Source organism: Caretta caretta, chromosome 22, assembly GCF_965140235.1.
Source record: "Caretta caretta isolate rCarCar2 chromosome 22, rCarCar1.hap1, whole genome shotgun sequence".
Lineage (NCBI taxonomy): Eukaryota > Metazoa > Chordata > Testudines > Cheloniidae > Caretta > Caretta caretta.
In genome coordinates this window covers 6,725,069-6,744,225 of record NC_134227.1, presented here as the reverse complement: position 1 = coordinate 6,744,225, position 19,157 = coordinate 6,725,069, and the positions used below count along the sequence as shown (strand labels likewise).

Genomic DNA, 19,157 nt, shown 5'->3' with positions numbered 1-19,157 from the left:
GGGCAACAAAAATGATTAGGGGTCTAGAACACATGACTTATGAGGAGAGGCTGAGGGAGCTGGGATTGTTTAGTCTGCAGAAGAGAAGAATGAGGGGGGATTTGATAGCTGCTTTCAACTACCTGAAAGGGGGTTCCAAAGAGGATGGCTCTAGACTGTTCTCAATGGTAGCAGATGACAGAACGAGGAGTAATGGTCTCAAGTTACAGTGGGGGAGGTTTAGATTGGATATTAGGAAAAACTTTTTCACTAGGAGGGTGGTGAAACACTGGAATGCGTTACCTAGGGAGGTGGTAGAATCTCCTTCCTTAGAGGTTTTTAAGGTCAGGCTTGACAAAGCCCTGGCTGGGATGATTTAACTGGGAATTGGTCCTGCTTCGAGCAGGGGGTTGGACTAGATGACCTTCTGGGGTCCCTTCCAACCCTGATATTCTATGATTCTATGTTTTTCTCTCCAACCAGGAGGGCAAGAAACTTACTTTCTCATCTGAATGGAAAATGACTCCAAGACCTGGGGATTTAAGTAAACCACCAAATAGCAGGAGATTTACAATGAATTTTGAGTGTTGGCCACACTGCAGCCTGCCTGGAAAGTAGCAGTTACTGCAGTTTCATCTGAATTCTCTTGTCAGGTTTGAGGCCCATGGGTGTTGCAAGAGGCTGGCAGGTCTGGGAAAGAAAGCGGCTAGTTTTCTGGTTTTAAAAGAAGTGTGATAAACAAGGAAGCTTCTGCTGTAGGTGAAAAATAATGGTCTCTGATGCAGGGTAAGCATCACATCAGTCAGGGGTGAAGACCCCTGCTTGGTGTTAACATGCTGGTAGCAAAGTGGTGCTGGGTACAACCAAGTTAGGTTCGCACCCAGCCTCAGCATGCCGCACCTGGCTTTGGAGGGCTATGAGGGAGGGGAAGGAGAGACCCTGTCTTTCAGCAGGGGCAGTGTTCACAGAGTTAACAGTGGGATAGCATTCTGAGCAAACAGTCACCACTTATGGCTTAAATGTACCTGGAGCTTTCCAAAGCCTTTAAAGACCAGAGGCCAGAAGCCCCTCACTGACACCTGTACAAAACAGGAGTGGCTCTGCTGATGTAAATATTTACAGTGGTGCAAAGCTGGGGTGAGAGGAGTATTGAGGCCTCCCCCGGTCCATGCCCAAAAAGCTTAGAACTGAACTCAGCACAATGTGCAGGACAAGGAGTTGGAGAGTGGCAGCCAGTGGCATGGCTCAAGGGATGGGAAGGGGATAATCTATTTGACGGATGGTGTTCTGGGCAGACAGGCATGGAGGCACCAACACATGCACCATGGTGATCTACCCCAGGGCCAGCACAAGAGCCGAGATGTGCCATGAGACTTTCCACCTGTCTTTCTTCTGAAACATCCGCTGGATTCTCAGAGCTATACTGGCCACCAACAGACACTCGCATCACAATATGCAGAGCAGGGAGAAAAGGAAATGTGAGGTTGTCTGTATTTACCTGCACTAAGGGACAATTACTCGGGCTGGTTGCTGTCACGCTGGACTATTTATATTCCAGCACACAGGTGTTGGCAATGAAGTGGAACCATTGTATCGATGGTTGTGACTGTCTGCAGGTAACAGTAAATGGCTGTATCAGCGAGTGACTATATGAATGTGGGGGTGACCGTGTGCTCGGGTGACTGTCCTGTGGCTGTGTGTGTAGCTGTCAGAAGGCATGCTGACCAGAATTTTCTTTTCTTGATGCCAAAGGGGAAGGGGCCAGTGTAGAGTCCACCAAGGGCAGGGCTAGCTGATGCTGGAGCTGAGATGCTTGGCCTCCTTCAAAGCAGAGGCCATGAGCTGTCCTTGGCCTTGTGGAAGGGGCAGTTTCATGGTGAGCAGGAGGGAGGAGGAGATAGTGGGGCCCAAGGCAGTCCCAGCTGCTGTCATTCACACCTTCTGCCCTCCTTGGTGTGTACATGACGCCAGTTTAGATGCCCTCTGACTTGGTGTCTAGGCTGCTATAATTTAGGCCTTGTCTCTACCAGCGAAGTTGTGCCAGTTGAACCAACCTGATTCAAAACTGACCTAGTTAAAGCATCAGGGGGCAGCCGTGTTAGTCTGTATCCACAAAAACAACAAGGAGCCCGGTGGCACCTTAAAGACTAACAGATTTATTTGAGCATAAGCTTTTGTGGGTAAAAATCTCACTTCTTCAGATGCATGGAGTGAAAGTTACAGATGCAGACATAGATATACTGGCAGGGGGAGGAAAGGGAGTTACCGCATAAGTGGAGAACCAGTGTCGAGACAGGGCCAATTTGATCCGGGTGGATGTGGTCCACTCCCAACAATAGATGCGGAGGTGTCAATCCAGGAGAGGCCAAGCGGCTTCTGTAATGAGCCAGCCACTCCCCGTCCCTATTCAAGCCCAGATTAATGGTGTAAAATTTGCAAATCTGCTGTTTCTCTTTGAAGTCTGTTTCCCAAGGTTTTCTTTTGTTTGTTTCAAGTTTAGCTCCTGTCACCTCTGTTACAGAGTGTCCAGGAAGATTGAAATGTTCTCCCAGGGGCTTTTGTATGTTACCATTCCCCATGTCTGATTTGTGTCCATTTATCCTTTTGCACGGAGACTGTCGGCTTTGGCCAATGCACATGGCAGTGCCGACTCCTCTCCCGGCCCTGCTGCCACCTTGTTTCGCTTGGGTCCCACCAGCCCAAGAGCATCTCCCCCGGGGGGGGTTGCACGTTGCCAGGCCCGTCTCTGCGGGGGCGGGCAGGGTGCGCCCCAGCCCCGGGGGCTCTACTGCAGCACGCGGCCTCGCGGAGAGCCCCGGGGGGGGTGGGGGGGGAGAAGCGGCTCTCCGTGGGCAGCCCCCGCTCTGCAGCGCGCAGGGGCTGGCGCCGGGCCGCCCCGCCCCCCGGGGGGGTTATTAATCCGGCAATTAAACATTTATTGGCGCCCGCACCTGCTTTCCGCGCCCCCCCCCCCGCCCCGCCCGGGAGCCCCGCGCGGCCGGTGCAAGGAGGCGGCAGCGCCGGCAGCTCAGAGCGCGCTGGACGCTCGCGCCGCGCCAGGCAGCTCCCGGGCCCCGGCTCCCCCCGGCCCCCCCCCGAGCCCCCCCGGCTCCGGCCCCCCCCGGCTCCGGGCCCCCCCCCCGCCGCCGCCGCCATGCTGCGCTACCTGCTCAAGACGCTGCTGCAGATGAACCTGTTCGCGGACTCGCTGGCGGGGGACGTGGGCAACTCCTCCGAGCTGCTGCGGCTCGGCCTGAACGGCTCGCTGCCCGCGCCGGACCTGGCCACGCTCGGCCGCGCCAACGGTAGGAGCCGGGCCGGGCCGGGCCGGGCTGGGCTGGGCGGGGCGGGAGCCCGGCGCTAGAAGCAGCCGCGGGGCCGGGGCCGAGGTCAAGTGCGGGGCGGCGACGCTGTCCCGGGACAAGCGGCGCGCGCGTGTGGAGGGAGGGGGGAGTTGTCCCGGGACAAGCGGCGCGCGCGCGCGTGTCTGGGGGGGGCTGTCCCGGGACAAGCAGCGCGCACGTGCGTGTCTGGAGGGAGGGGGGCTGTCCCGGGACAAGCAGCGCGCATGTGCGTGTGTGGAGGGAGGGGGGGGCTGTCCCGGGACAAGCAGGGCGCGCGCGTGTCTGGAGGGAGGGGGGCTGTCCCGGGACAAGCAGCGCGAGCGTGTCTGGAGGGAGGGGGGAGTTGTCCCGGGACAAGCAGCGCGCGTGTGTCTGGAGGGAGGGGGGGCTGTCCCGGGACAAGCAGCGCGCATGTGCGTGTGTGGAGGGAGGGGGGGCTGTCCCGGGACAAGCAGGGCGCGCGCGTGTCTGGAGGGAGGGGGGCTGTCCCGGGACAAGCAGCGCGAGCGTGTCTGGAGGGAGGGGGGAGTTGTCCCGGGACAAGCAGCGCGCGTGTGTCTGGAGGGAGGGACGGAGGGGGGGGCTGTCCCGGGACAAGCAGCGCGCGCGTGTGTCTGGACGGAGGGAGGGAGGGGGGGCTGTCCCGGGACAAGCAGCGCGCGCGTGTGTCTGGAGGGAGGGAGGGGGGCTGTCCCGGGACAAGCAGCGCGCCCGTCTGTCTGGAGGGAGGGGGCGGGCTGTCCCGGGACAAGCGGCGCGCGCGTGCGTCGGGAAGGAGGGGGTGTCTGTCCCCCTGTCTGCTTGTCTCTCCTAACTGCGTGTATCTCTCGGTTTCTCTTCTCATTGGGATCCTAACCCCCCCCCCGGACTCTGCCCCCGCAGATCCCGCCGACAAGGCTGGGGAGCACCCAAAGGACTCGGGCGCCTAAGTCCCGTTTTCCAATGCGATTTCAGGCACTTTCCAGTTCAACGCAGTCCCGTTTGAAAATGGGACTTCCGCGCTGGGTCACTTAGGCGCCTAATTAACATGTTACCCCTGGATGACCCCAAAGCCCAGAAGGGAGCATCCCTGGGGGAGGGGGGCTCTCCAGGCGGAAGCGGAGCCGTCCCGGCCATGCCAGGGGTGCTTTGTTGTGCCATTCATTGTAGGGGCGTGTTTAGGAAATGGGTGCGCTCGGGGAGTGGGGCGCCGAGAGAGTCTCTCGGAGGGGAGTGTCTGGCGGGGCGGATAAATTGCATTTGGTCCCTGAACAGAGGGTGATACGGACAGCCAGCGCCCTCTGGTAGCCACCGCTGGTAAATCACTTGCGCCCGATTTTCCCTTCTGGTTTGTATAACTTTGCAACTCGAATGCGCTGCGCGCCAGAGTAGTGACTAGAGGCGAGCGGAGCCGGGGTGCTGACGCTCCGCGCTGCCCGGAACCTCGATGCTACGCTGACAGGTGGTGTGTAAATGCCTTCCATCGCCCCTTTTGGATTTTGCAAATCCAGACCAAGATTTGTTGAATATCGGTCCAGGGACAGATCAACGGTGACTGTTAAATTGGTCTTCTACCTATGACATACAGATGTCTTGGCCAACCTCCTGGCATGACCCATGCCCACGATAAAACCCGATTCATTGTTCCCATGGAAATTAACTATGTCCAGGTGAGTTGCTTACAGCCCAGGATGCCTGAGTGCTCTGGGGGTCGCTACCCATCTATGCTCGCCTTCCTGCTGCTTGGAAGTGATTTCACCTCTGTTTAAAAATAGCCCTCATGCACTGCCCCCATGGCCTGGACCCGGCAGCATAGCTCCAGGTAGGCGAGTGCTCGGCACTGCTCCTGTAAAGCCTTTCAGGGCTGCCCCTGACCTCCTGGCCCTGCACTGTCCCAGTCCCATCCCTGGTGGATCGCTCACCTGCCCAGTAAGCACTGGCTCTCCAGGGCATTGGGCTCTCATTCAGAGCTGAACTGGGCTGAATATGGGGATCCTTTGCCCAGGAAAGGACCAGGAACCCTGGCCTGATATAAATCACATGTCCCTGGACCTGACAGGTTTGACTCCCAGTTCTTCCTCCTCTGTTTGGTGTATATTCCATAAAGCCCTTGTGCTCTGGGGCAGCAGTGGGGGGAGATGATGGTGTTCCTCATGATCTGGAGGCTCTCAGCCACACTGAAGGTCTTTCAGCTCTCTGTGGCAAGCTCCAAAGACTTTATGTTCCCTGCCCATCCCAGCTGTGACATGGAGGCATTATCCCTGCCCCTCTGCTCCCCCTCCCCCCATCTAGATAGCGAGAGACCCTGTCAATGTAAATAACACACAGTGCTTCTCAATGTGGTGCATTCACGTGGCTTTTGAAATAGCGACTCCCTGGCTCACAGGAGCTGGGACAGCTGTGCTGCCCAGCAGGAGCCGAAATGCTGCAGCCCCAGCATCCAGCTCCGCAGCGATTTATCCATTTACTGGAAGGAATTAAGTGGGGGCGGAGAGAGGAGGAATTCTTCCCCTTCTGGAAAGAAGCTGTCAGTTTGCACTGGTGCTTCTCACGGGGAGCCAGCCTCCTAGAAAGCCCCAGCTCTTACTGGAAAGGCTTTAACTGCTCTGGACAAGGAGCAGGGTGTCACCCTTCATGGCCATGTAAGTACCAGCTGGTAAATACTGCGTGACCGCCATCCACTTCATTGCCCATTGTACCACAGTAGGTGCAAACAGGCCAGACGTGTAGATCCTACTCAGAACTTTGATGCTTTTCAAGTGCATTCTTGTGCCACTGGAAAGCTGACTTTGGGGAGAGATTACAGTGATGGGGATGCAGGTAAAGGGGGAATTGTACCCGGCCTGGCCGATCAGAGGCAGGGGAATAATAGCAGTTGGAGGGTTTTTCTCATTGGATGCACCACTAGACAGCATTTGGACATTAGAGGAGAATGGTCACCGCTCCTGCTTGCACACGGTCCCTGCCCTGCACATGCTGCTCAGAAAGCCCTTTCCCCTTTCACTCATTACTGTGGAGATGTACACTGGGCCCTGTATCCATCTTCTCCCTCAGTGTGAGCATCCAGCCATATCGGACCGATGAGTCTAGGGTCACAGGCCAACCTGGGTATTCTACAGCTGCTGAGTTTGTCACTGATTCCACTTCTGGCCCCAACACAGCGCTCCAGATTCTGACTAATCGTTTTCCTCAAAACCCCATAGACCTGATCCTCGGTGTCGGTGAGCGTAAATCAGCACATTGACTTCAGTGGTGCTGTGGTGATCTACACCAGCTGAGGCTCTGGAAACCAGCTCTAAGGGTATGTCTACACTATGAAATTAGGTCGAATTTATAGAAGTCGGTTTTTTAGAAATCGGTTTTATATATTTGAGTGTGTGTGTCCCCACAGAAAATGCTCTAAGTGCATTAACTCGGCAGAGTGCTTCCACAGTACCGAGGCAAGCGTCAGCTTCCGGAGTGCTGCACTGTGGGTAGCTATCCCACAGTTCCTGCAGTCTCTGGAAATGAGATTCAAAAGTTCGCGGTTCTTTTCCTGTCTACCTGGCCAGTGCATCTGAGTTGAGAGTGCTGTCCAGAGCGGTCACAATGGAGCACTCTGGGATAGCTCCCGGAGGCCAATACCGTCGAATTGTGTCCACAGTACCCCAAATTCGACCCGGCAATGCCGATTTAAGCTCTAATCCACTTGTCAGGGGTAGAGTAAGGAAATCGATTTTAAGAGCCCTTTAAGTCGAAAAAAAGGGCTTCATCGTGTGGACGGGTGCAGGTTTACATCGATTTAACGCTGCTAAATTCAACCTAAAGTCCTAGTGTAGACCAGGGCTAAGCAATGCAGTGTGACCTGCCTGAGTCAGCAGCAGCCAGAAACAACAGGTGTTAGCAGTGTGACTAGACCCATCCCTTTCAGTTTGGCAGGGTGTTAACGCTGTAGCCCAGGGATACTAGCGTTGAGATTTACACTGTCAGCTGTTTCACTGATGGCCTTTCAGCGGTGACACAGCCCGTGGCTTTCTCCCACAATCCCAGATGACCTCCCCGAGCTGCCCCTGCCCAGCTGCTTGACTGTGCTGTTTCTGCGATGCAGTTAATGTCTTTAAGGACCAAAACGGGTTTGTTATCTTGATGCAATTATCATAATCCCAGGCTCATTCTTAAGGACCCCTGGGGGATCCTTGGGTACTATTTGCAAAAGTCTGACGCTCCAGCATGGGGCAGGGCCTGTAGATCTCTAGGGGAACCTGCCCTGTAGCTGTAGAGGGGTCTGGGACGTTGCCCTTGTAAACTCCAGGCGTACTGCTGCTCCTGCCTCTGGCCTGTGTCTGCTGGGGGAGAGGGGCTCCATGTGAGGGGAAGGCAGAAGGACTGTGACTAAAAAGGGTCTGGTACAATACAAGGGGCATCAGTGCTGCCAGTCAGCCCTGCAGCCTCCTAATGAGCTGCTTCTATTCCTGCAGAGGAACAGGGAAGCTGCTCCAAAGGGCTGGCAAAGCTTTATGCATGGAGGTTGTGTGGTGCATGTGGGGAATGCGGGGGCTTTATTAACACCCGCACTTTCCTTCTGCTCTGGCTTCACCATTCACATAAGCTATTTATTAGGATGGTTTGGCAGCTTTTCTGGACAGTCGGAATAACAGAGCTGGGAGCTGTCTGTGGAAACCATTATCCTTAGGGAAGGAAGAGGAACTGCATCAAGACCCTTTGCAGACCTGGTCCGGCTCCTGCAGAGCCAAATTCCCAGCAGTCCCTCTGTTGGGCTCATGCTGGGCTCCCCTTGGGGACATGCCACAGCAAACTGAGTAAGACCTGCAATTCCTAAAACAGGGAGGAAATGGCTCCTGCCACCAGTCCAAATGGGCCAAGGGTCACATTAGCTGAGGCCTTGTCTACCTGGGGAAGTTGCACTAGATGTACTTAAGGTGTGAGTTTAAACTGGTTTAATTAAATCAGTGCAAACCCCTGTGTGAACACATTTGAGTTTAGTTTAATCAGGAATTGTTTAAGAACGATTTACAAGAGGTTCAAAAAGCCACAATCCAACAATCAAGGAAGAAGGCCAGACTGGTTAAAAAGCTGACCTGGTTTAGAGGGGAAATTTAAAGCAAAAACTCACAAAATAAATGGAAGAAAGGAGAAGTTGATAGTAATAAATATAAATCAGAAGTTGGGAATTGTAGAAAATTGATAAAGGAAGCAAAGGGACAGAAGCAGAACTCTATGGCCAGCAGAGTTATGGACAATAAGAAGGAGCTTTTAAAATATGTTAGGAACAAAAAGAGTCCTAACAATGGTATTGGTCCATTACTAGTTGGAAATGTAGAATTACCAGTAATAATTCAGAAAAAGCAGAAGTGTTCAATAAATATTTGTGGAAAAAACAGATGATGATGTCATATCATATGATAACAATCATTCCATTCCACTCCTATCTCAGGAGACTGTTGAACAGCAGCTACTAAAGATAACTTGCATCCAAGAGTTTTAAAAAATAAGTTGTCTGAGGAACTTGCTGGACCATTCATGTTGACTTCTAATAAGTCCTGGAACGCTGGACAAGTTCCAGAAGAGTGGAGGAAAGCTAATGTTGTGTCAATATTTAAAAAGGGTAAACAGGATGACTCAGATAATTCTAGGCCTGTCAGCCTGATATGGATCCTGGGCAAGATAATGGAGCAGTTGATATGGGACTTGCTTAATAAAGAATTAAAGAAGGGTTATGTAATTGATGCCAATCAACATGGGTTTATGGAAAATAGATTGTGTCAAACTAAGTTGATATCTTTTTCTAATGAGATTACAAGTTAGGTTGATAAAGGTAATAGTGTTGATGTAATATACATAGACTTCTGACTTGATACTGCATAACATTTTGATTAATAAAACTAGAACAATATAAAATTAACATGGCACACATTAGATGGATTAAAACCTGCCTAACTGATAGGTCTCAAAATTTAACTGTAAATGGGGAATCATTGAATGGGTGTGTTTCTAGTGGGGTTTTGCAGGGATCGATTCTTGGCCCTACGCTATTTAACGTTTTTATTAATGAGCTGGAAGAAAACATAAAATCATCACTGATAAAGTTTGCAGATGGCACAAAAATTGGGGGAGTGGTAAATAATGAAGAGGACCGGTCACTGAGACAGCATGATCTGGATCCCTTGGGAATCTGGGTGCAAGCCAACAGTCTGTGTTTTAATATGGCTAAATATAAATGTATTGGAACAAAGAATGTAGGCCATACTTACAGGATGGGGGACTCATTGACTCTGAAAAAGATTTGGGAGTCACAATGGATAATCAACTGAGCATGAGCTTCCAGTGCAACTCTGTGCCCAAAAGGGCTAATGCGATCCTTGGATTTATAAACAGGGGAATCTCTAAGGTAGAAGGAGAGAGGGTTTTTAACATCTGTATTTGGCATGGTACATCTGCTACTGGAATACTGTTTCCAGTTCTGGTGCCCACAGTTCAAGAAGGATGTTGATCATTTGGAGAGGGTTCAGAAAAGAGCCATGAGAATGATTAAAGGATTGGAAAACATGTTCTCGGGGCCACGCCTCTGCGGATCTGGGAAGGTGCGACCTGCTCTGGGAAGGTGCAGGGGCCTGCCTGGCTTTGAGGAGAGCAAGGATGCTCCCAGTGCAGCCAGGTGACATGTGCATTACAGCATCCTGCCTGCAACAGAAGAGTATTGCTTCCATCGCCTTGGAAACCGCTTCCCTCCTGCTGGCATCCCTCCGCAGGAGGCAGCCAATCAGAAGGCGCCGTGCTGAGCCTTTGCAGCCCTCTTGCACGGAACTTGCTCTGATGCTGCCCAGGTTATGACTTCAGGTCGCGGAGGTGCTAGGCGGGTGGTGTCAGACATCATGCCTGTTAGCCTGGGAGACCAGAGGCTACTGGCACGTGCTACCAGCTTTGTGTGCGTGGATCAGGGGGACATGAGGGAGGCGCTGAGCATGCTGGGTGCTGACTCCCAAGTTTCCTTGCCTCAGGAGGTCTAACCGGGGCTGCGTGAATTGGAGAGCCAGGAACCAGCCGGGGCAGCAGCCAAGGGGTGTGTGTGCAGGAGGGGAGGAGCAATTCCCACAGCCATCTGCAATGCACCCAAGGGCATGAAAGTGTCACAGGTGCCCCAGGACCCGTTAGGGAGCTGCCCTGGGGGCCCCTGAAAGAGGTTTTCTAAATCAGCCACTCCTGAAAACCAAAATCCTGGGCTGTCAACTGGCCCCCAAGTGTCTACCCTGCAATTCCAGCCCCTACAGCCTGCGGCTTGGCCCTAACTGCGGGCAGGGGGGGGTCTGTCATCCCTTTCTATTAAAACAGGCGGCAGCGCCATCGCTCAGAAGATAACTGCCTGAGAGCCGGGTCTGCAAAGAGAGCAAACTGTTCTCTGTTCCCGCAGGGTCAGGAAAGGGTTGACGTCCATCACTAGGGTAAGGGGAAGCTGCTGCCCTGCCCTGGAGAAATGAACTGAGCTACTAGGCCTGGGCTCAGCCAGGGGCTGGTTGGCTCCTGACCAGTCCTGGGGAGAGAGGAAGAATGGCCCAGTGGTGAAGGCCCATCCCCTAGGAAATTCCCTGCTCTGCCACAGACTCCCTCTGTGGCCTTGGGCAATGAATCATAGAATAGAATCATAGAATATCAGGGTTGGAAGGGACCTTAGGAGGTCATCTAGTCCAACCCCCTGCTCAAAGCAGGACCAATCCCCAATTAAATCATCCCAGCCAGGGCTTTGTCAAGCCTGACCTTAAAAACTTCTAAGGAAGGAGATTCCACCACCTCCCTAGGTAACGCATTCCAGTGTTTCACTACCCTCCCAGTGAAAAAGTTTTTCCTAATATCCAACCTAAACCTCCCCCACTGCAACTTGAGACCATTACTCCTTGTTCTGTCATCTGCTACCACTGAGAACAGTTTAGAGCCATCCTCTTTGGAACCCCCTTTCAGGTAGTTGAAAGCTGCTATCAAATCCCCCCTCATTCTTCTCTTCTGCAGACTAAACAATCCCAGTTCCCTCAGCCTCTCCTCATAAGTCATGTGTTCCAGTCCCCTAATCATTTTTGTTGCCCTCCGCTGGACTCTTTCCAATTTTTCCACATCCTTCTTGTAGTGTGGAATGCTCTTAGCCTCTCTGCACTCAGCTCCCCCTCTGCACAGTGGGGGGAATTGGGGCCTTGCCCTGCCCCACAGGGGTTGTGTGACGGTTGTGAGGTGATGAGGGGGCCACGGATATACCACTTATGCTCTGGTGACAGCTTAGATTGCCAGGGGAGGCAGATGTGATTTCTATTCCTGGGTCTATCCCTGCATGGTCTAGGGCAAGCCATTGCCCCTCTCTAGGCAGCTGATCCCCATGTGTACAGCACGCCTGGTGAGGGCCAGTTTAATTCGTGTCTAAGGTGCTTTGAGATCTCTGGAGGGAAGGGCAGAGTAGTGTTGTCCCCAATGACAGTGGACCTTGGGGAGTTAATTTCTGTGCCCTCATGGGGGGGAGCAGGGTTTGCTTGACAAGCTGAAGCTGGGGGGAATTGTTGTTTTCCTTTGTGGGGGAGGGGGCCCTGATCTCCAGCAGGGAGCAGATGCTGGTTTGACATGCAGCATGGAAAGCGGGGCTGGATCCGGGATCTCCCCAGCATCCTCTCTGCTGGACGTTGATGCAAAGAAACCATTTCACCTCTTAACAATGTCCTCATCCTCCTTAACTGTGCCCTTTGTCCCTAGCTGTCCAGTGCCCACAGGCTCTCTTGCGTGTTTCTTGCTTCTGATATTTTCTTGTCTGTTCATTTTTGTCTTTTGATGATTTGCTGGTCGCATTCCCTGTTACACCCTAATTTCCACCTTTCATTTCCCCCGGCTGGTGAACTCAGGGCACGTGCCTTTGGTCGTCTGATTAGTGACCCCAGAGCTGGATCTCCAGGTTTAGCTCTTGAGCCTCACATGTAACCAGGCAGGTGTGTCTCTAGTCTACATGCCTCCTTGCGCGTTTGGGGTGTGTGTGTGTGTGTGCCTCCAGGACTCGGGGGTGGGTCCTTACGTCCCCTTCATGCTAGTCTCAGGATTTTAATTCCCTCACTTTTGCCTTCAGGACTTTCTGATGAGCCTCCTCCTGTTCTGAGTCTTGTGGCTCCTGACTACACTGGTCCCTTCCTCCCCCGCAGCCCTGCTGAGCTTAGACCTTGGCCACACGAGGAAATGAGGTTGGTATAACCATGTCACTAAGGGCCTGTCTACACTTACCTCTGGAGCGATCGATCCAGCGGGGTCGATTTATCGCGTCAAGTGAAGACGCGATAAATCGACCGCCGAGCGCTCTCCCGTCGACTCCGGTACTCCGCCAGAGCGAGACGTGTAGGCGGAGTCGACGGGGCAGCGTCAGCAGTCGACCTACCGCAGTGAAGACACCGCGGTGAGCAGCTCTAAGTACGTCGACTTCAGCTACGCTCTTTTCATAGCTGAAGTTCCGTAACTTAGACTGACTTAGCTCCCCCCCCACCCCCCAGTGTAGACCAGGCCTCAGGGTGTGAGGAGTCCACGCCCCTGAGCAACACAGTTCAGCTGACCTCACCCCTGGTGTATCATAGAATCATAGAATATCAGGGTTGGAAGGGACCTCAGGAGGTCATCTAGTCCAACCCCCTGCTCAAAGCAGAACCAATCCCCAATTAAATCATCCCAGCCAGGGCTTTGTCAAGCCTGACCTTAAAAACTTCTAAGGAAGGAGATTCCACCACCTCCCTAGGCAACGCATTCCAGTGTTTCACCACCCTCCTAGTGAAAAAGTTTTTCCTAATATCCAACCTAAACCTCCCCCACTGCAACTTGAGACCATTCCTCCTTGTCCTGTCCTCTTCCACCACTGAGAACAGTCTAGAACCATCCTCTTTGGATCCACCTTTCAGGTAGTTGAAAGCAGCTATCAAATCCCCCCTCATTCTTCTCTCCTGTGTAGACAGGGAGAATTCCCCATCGCCTCTTGGGGGAGCGCAGCAGGAGCATGTCAAGTGCAGACCAGCCCTTAGCTATACTGTGCAAACTGGTGCTTAATGGCTCAACAATTGTCACCTCTTGAACCACCTCCCCTGTGCGGTTCTTAGGGCTGAGTTGCGTGTCCCCTCCCCTCCTGCCTGCCCCAGAGAGCTGTTCCAAGGGGCAACCGTTTAAGGTGTCAAAGCACCTGCTTCTCCATTTCCTGTCCTGCTGTGAGGTTCAACCCCTGGATAGGTGCTATGTGAAATCCTCCCTTGCTGTCACTGTATTCAACTCTGCCTCCAATCTCTCCAGCGTTGCAGCCTCCGTCTCCGGTCCTTGGTTCGCAGGCTGGCAGTACAACTCCACTCCGGTATTTCAATTCCTAGGACTTGGGATTTGCCTCCCTACAGGTTCTACTGTAGGATCCAAATGGGATCTCATTAGAGTCTATGGAAACATAGAATCCTAGAATATTAGGGTTGGAAGAGACCTCGGGAGATCATCTAGTCCCACCCCCTGCTCATAGTTATAACTCATAATAACTCATAGCCAGGTATTGCATTTCCCACTGATGTTGGTCATTTGGGGTGCAGCCAGTCTGGTGGGGGCATGTATGGGGTTGTGTTAATAAAGGGAATGCTGAGTTAGAAACAGCTCTGTTGTGTGAGGGCGGAGTATTGACAAAGGGTCAGATCCTCAGCTGGTGTGAAACAGCCTACCTCGGTGTTTGCTGTGTTGCCTTACACCCGGTGGGATCTGGCCCTATGTGGCCCTCTGTAGGGCTGGCTGTGTGGGACTCAGCTAGCCCAGTGACAGGGCTGGGCAGGAGCCGAGACTGGTAGGAGAGAAAGCCAGCAGATCTGGGGGATTAGCTGCCAAACGGCCGGGCTCCTTCCATGGGAGCTGGCAGCTTCCCTCAGCAGCAGAGGGGTTTATGGGCTGCCGGTCAGGTGCTGACGGCCCCGCTGGTGCTGTGCCATGGGGTCTGTGGTGGCTCAACGTGGGGCACTGGTGTGCCTGAGGCCAGGCCTCTCCGTCCTGGCCGAGCGGGTCCGTGTCCCGTCGGAAGGGCCCGTTAGTGAGAAGCTGCTGGGGGCACTGGGCTCAAGCCGGATTACAGCCCCCCTCCCCCGTGAACTTTCTCGTGCTGCGCGCTGAGTGCTCGCTAATTAGCTCCAGCAGCGGGAGTGGAGCCGAGATGGCGCCTGGCTGGTGGGGGCGAGGAGACAGCAGGGCCGAGGGGGAGCCGCAGCCCTGCCACGTGCAGCGCGCTGGGCCTGGCTTTGAACAAGGGCCGTGCTCTCTGCTCCCCTCTGGGGGCTATGATGCCAGGGAAACACTGCTCATCACTGCCCCACCCTGGGCTGGTGCCTGCCCTGCAGTGCTGGGGGTGAAAATCACATCACGCTCTGAAAACCATGAGAATGGCTGAAAAATGCCAGCTTGGAAATACTAATGCACAGCTTGTCCCTTAGGGGCTGTGAACTCGCCTGGCACCAGCTTCATGTCCCAGCCCCCAGGGCTAAAACATATTAAAGTTTGAAATGGAAGCCGGGGTTCTCCCAGGCTCTCCTGACTCCGGGAGCTGGGGCTGCCGTGTGAGCTGGTGACGCAGGGCATCTCAGCCTGGCCTCATTGCTGTGCTCTGGGGCACAGAGGAAGTGCCCAGCTCCCCAGAGTGCTGGGGGTGGAGGCCCCCAAACTGGGCTGGGCTGCGCTTCCCACCGGCTCTCTCTGGGATCTGCATGCTGGACTGTGGGTGCAAGCCCCTTTTCCTGCAGCTGGAGCCGGGCACTTGCCAGGCAGTGCCCAGCTACCTACCGGGGCTCTTCTAGCCAAAGCTGGGTGGGCCAGAGAGTGAGGGTGTTGGGTGAGCTGCCCTGTGCAGTGCTGGGGGGCTCCCCCATTGGGGGTGTCTGAGGGACACTGCTCAGCATTGCAGGGGGACCAAGGTGTCCCTGCAGTCACTGCCTTCCATAAAGGGGGTGCCTCCGTCCTGGCAGCGGGGCTGTGCCCCCTGCTGCTGTTCCCCCCTGTGCTGCCCTGTGCCCCTGCCCTGGAGACTTAACAATTTACCAGGAGCTGGGGCAGCACCTGCCTGGCGCAACCTCGTCTGAGTGTCCGAGCCAGGGCCGGCCATGGGGCTGCAGCAGGACAGGCACCAGCCCAGCACAGGGGTTGCTGACAGTGCCTTGGGCCCAGCCCCCGAGTCTGGGGTAGCAGGAGGCTGCAGGCCAGGACCGAGAGCGGTGGGGTGAACCCCGGCTGGAAGAGCAGTGGGCTATAGGCTATGGGTCAGGGCTCAAGGACGTTGGCAGAGCTGTGTGCGAGGGGGGAGCAGCCTGTGGTTGGAATAGTGAGGCACCAACAGGGCTGATAGGGATGGACTGCAAGTTGTCTGTATATGCTGTGGGGCTGGGGTTATCCTGCTTTTCCCTGGCAGGATCCTTTGCACTTGGGCAGAATAATGTGTTTCACTCCCCCCACCCCGCCCAAGCATCTATGCCCCCAGCCAGGGTGGGAGGGAGCCGGGCCCAGTGTGTGACCTTCCTGTGGACACTGGATGGGACCAGACCCCCCCCCCCCCCCCGGCACTCCAACGCGGCTCTGCTGATTGACACCCGCTGTGGATCTGGCCCTTGTGAATACTCCCCAGGTTCCCTCCACCAGTAGCCCCAAGGAGTCTGAGCTCTGGGGCTGGGTCTAGGGGCACTGGGTGCAGGGCTCCTTCCGGGCCTCCAGGTGCCATTGCCAATGGGGCAGGCTCAACGGGTTCTCTCCAGCAAGGACCCTGCGCTCCCTGCCAAGCATGCCCCCTCGTGCTCAGCTGGGGCGGGGCAGGCGGTGCAGTAGGCAGGCGGTGCTGGAGGCCGGCGGTGCTGGAGGCCGGGCAGGCCACTGAGGCACTGTAGAGTCAGGCTGAGTTCTCCTGTGAGTAGTGAGCCTGCAGGGTGGGGGGAAGAAGGGTACAGAAAGCTGGTCCTGTGGCCAGCATGGCAGTTGCAGAGCCTGGGCCACTGAATCCTGGCAGTGCCCCCCCAGTGGTGAGCCAGCCCGGGCACAGAGGCATGGCCCAGCCACATCTGCAAGCAGAAGCACTGGGCTGGGCCAGTAAGGGATGTCAGGGGCAGAGGTTGCCACTAATGCAGCCTCATAAAAGTGCCTGTCCCTCTGGGACCCAGCTGGGAGCCTCACCCCTCCTGCCCTGCCCTGCCTTCATGTCAGCAATGCCAGTCCAGCCGAGGGGCCAGCCCTGCCCCACTCCCTGCCCTGTTTCCTGCTGCCCCCAGCAGTCCCTGGCTGAGCCCAGGAGCTGCTGGCAAGACTGAAGCTGGGTTAGGGGTGTTGCAGTGGGAGCAAGGGGAGAGGCAGCGGGGGGGGGGGGCTGAGGTGAGGAGAGGGGCAATGGGGGGCACTCGGACACCACAGGACATAGACAGGTGGTGGCGTGGGGGTCTGGGTGGAGCCGAGACCTGTCCCATGCTCTAGGGGCCAGAGTGGTGCTCCCCAGACACTCTCACCCTGACACCCGCCCGCGTCAGGAGGTCATCTAGGGGGTCCCGTGGCCCCCAAAGATGTCTGGGGCCTGGCTCTCTCCTGCTGCATCTTGTGGGGATCGGCTGCATGACCAGAGCGCAAGTGTGAAAGATTGGGATGGGGTGGGGGGTAATAGGCGCCTCTATAAGCCAAAGCCCCGAATATCGGGACTGTCCCTATAAAATGGGGACATCTGGTCACCCCAGGCTGCGGTGACAGCTCACCTTGGTGCGGGGAGCGGGGCATGGGTTTCACTTCCCCGGGCAAGAAGGAGCCGAGCCTGCCCCGGGGCCCATGATACCCATTCCCTGTGCGGAGAACGCAGCTGGGCTGTAGGGGCACCTCAGCGGCAGCCCCCCCAACCCCACCCCAGGGGAGTCTGGCTGGGCCCACGCAGGTGCCCCCCAGTGGGTGGAGCTTGGGCAAATACCATCCCTTATGTTTGCAGTTCCCCCCGGATCTGGGACAGCCCCTGTGAACCCACGTCGCTAGGGCCTGCATGACTGCCCAGCGGCTGCGGTGATGGGCGCTGTAGAAATGTGTCTGTGACATAACCTGGAGGGTGGAACATTCATTGCTCCAGCCAGCTCCTCCCCGACCCTGGCCGCACTTCCACTGCGGGGTGCCCCATGCCCCCCAGGAATGGGCCTTTGCTCCCAGGTGTCACCTTTGCCAAGTGGTGTCCTCCCAGGAGGGGGAGGTTGAGGGGGAACGTCCCTGCTTCCCAGCCCCATCATGTCCCGCCCACAGCATTCCCTATGCTGGAAATGGGACCTGGAGCCTGGATTCCTTTGGAAGGGGAGTGGGGCGTGTGTTGTGAGTGTGAGCATGCACATGATTGGTGTGTCCGAGTGTGAGCACACGTATATGTGAGTGAGAGCACACGACTGTGAGCATGCGCATGCGATTGATGTGAGTGTGAGCATGTGTGTGAGCACGCGCATGTGCGATTGGTGCACGTGTGTGAGTGTGAGCACACATATATGTGAGTGAGAGCACACGACTGTGAGCATGCGCATGCGATTGATGTGAGTGTGAGCATGTGCGTGAGCACGCGCATGTGCGATTGGTGCACGTGTGTGAGTGTGAGCACACGTATATGTGAGTGAGAGCACACGACTGTGAGCATGCGCATGCGATTGATGTGAGTGTGAGCACACGCATGTGCGATTGGTGCACGTGTGTGAGTGTGAGCACACGTATATGTGAGTGAGAGCACACGACTGTGAGCATGCGCATGCGATTGATGTGAGTGTGAGCATGTGTGTGAGCACGCGCATGTGCGATTGGTGCACGTGTGTGAGTGTGAGCACATGTATATGTGAGTGAGAGCACACGACTGTGAGCATGCGCATGCGATTGATGTGAGTGTGAGCATGTGTGTGAGCACGCGCATGTGCGATTGGTGCACGTGTGTGAGTGTGAGCACGCGCATGTGCGTCTGCACCTGTCCCACTGAGCCCAGGTCACTTTGCGAGACGGGAGAGAATGGAGCAGTCCCCGCTGCCTTAGCCTGGGAGGTATGTTGGGGAATGGTGACACCCAGTGGCCATTTGGGGTAATTGCAGCACCCTGTTGGGGTGTATTGGGAATGCTGCGCTGGGATAGGACACTGGCCCATGAAATCCATCTGGCCACCTCATTCTGTCTGTCCATTTATCTATCTCAAAGGAAACCCTGCTGACTCACAGGGCAGGTTTGTGACACCCCAGTGGGGCCTGGCTGCTCCCCTTCGCCTAACCCCCCGGCAGGCCTGCAGGACCCCAGCAACTCCTCCCAGTGTTGCCCCCCAGGGTTCAGACCCATCAGCCAGGTCCCAAACCGTGAGGCTGCTGGCAGATGACCAGGGTTGGCCTTGCTCTCTTGGCTTTTCAGTGTCTGAGCCCTCAGGCTGCACTGTATCACCTTTAAAAGCTTTTCTCCACAATCCGAAGGGCTCTTTCTAGTGGAAGCTGAGAATTTCCTATAATCACATGACTCCAGGAGCTGGGGCCTTAAGAGAAACCCCAAATGGCATGAGACTCATGATACAGCAGGGGGAGTTGGTGACATGGCGGTTGACTGCAGCATCTCCTCTTTGGGGAGCATGTTTGTCTGCACCCAGGTCTCTGCTCCCTTCCCCAGCTCACCCCAGGGCCCTTTTCTTCCCAGTTTTGGGGTAGGTGGCTGAGCATCCTGGGCAGCTGCCCTCTGCACAGCACCTCTCTCCTCCTAGCCAGAGTTTCCATATGGCCCTGCTCACCCTGGGGTCAAAAGTCCAAGGATGGAGACACCCCGCCCTCAAGTATGGAGGGCAGATTCCCAGAACACCTTGAACTAATGAGAACTGTCTCTTTAAGAAGA

The 19,157-nt window shown here is 55.3% G+C and overlaps 1 protein-coding gene across 2 annotated transcripts in view; it reads left to right on the top strand.

The window, feature by feature from the left end:
* Positions 1-3,118: 3,118 nt before the first annotated feature.
* The window catches only part of ROBO3 (roundabout guidance receptor 3), a 237,845-nt gene continuing 221,806 nt past the window's right edge, over positions 3,119-19,157 (top strand). For both annotated transcript variants that reach the window (XM_075122174.1, XM_048827595.2), the window contains exon 1: positions 3,119-3,284. In XM_075122174.1, coding sequence (XP_074978275.1) covers positions 3,134-3,284 — 151 coding nt within the window. In that variant the 5' untranslated portion in view covers positions 3,119-3,133. The remainder of the gene's footprint in view (positions 3,285-19,157) is intronic.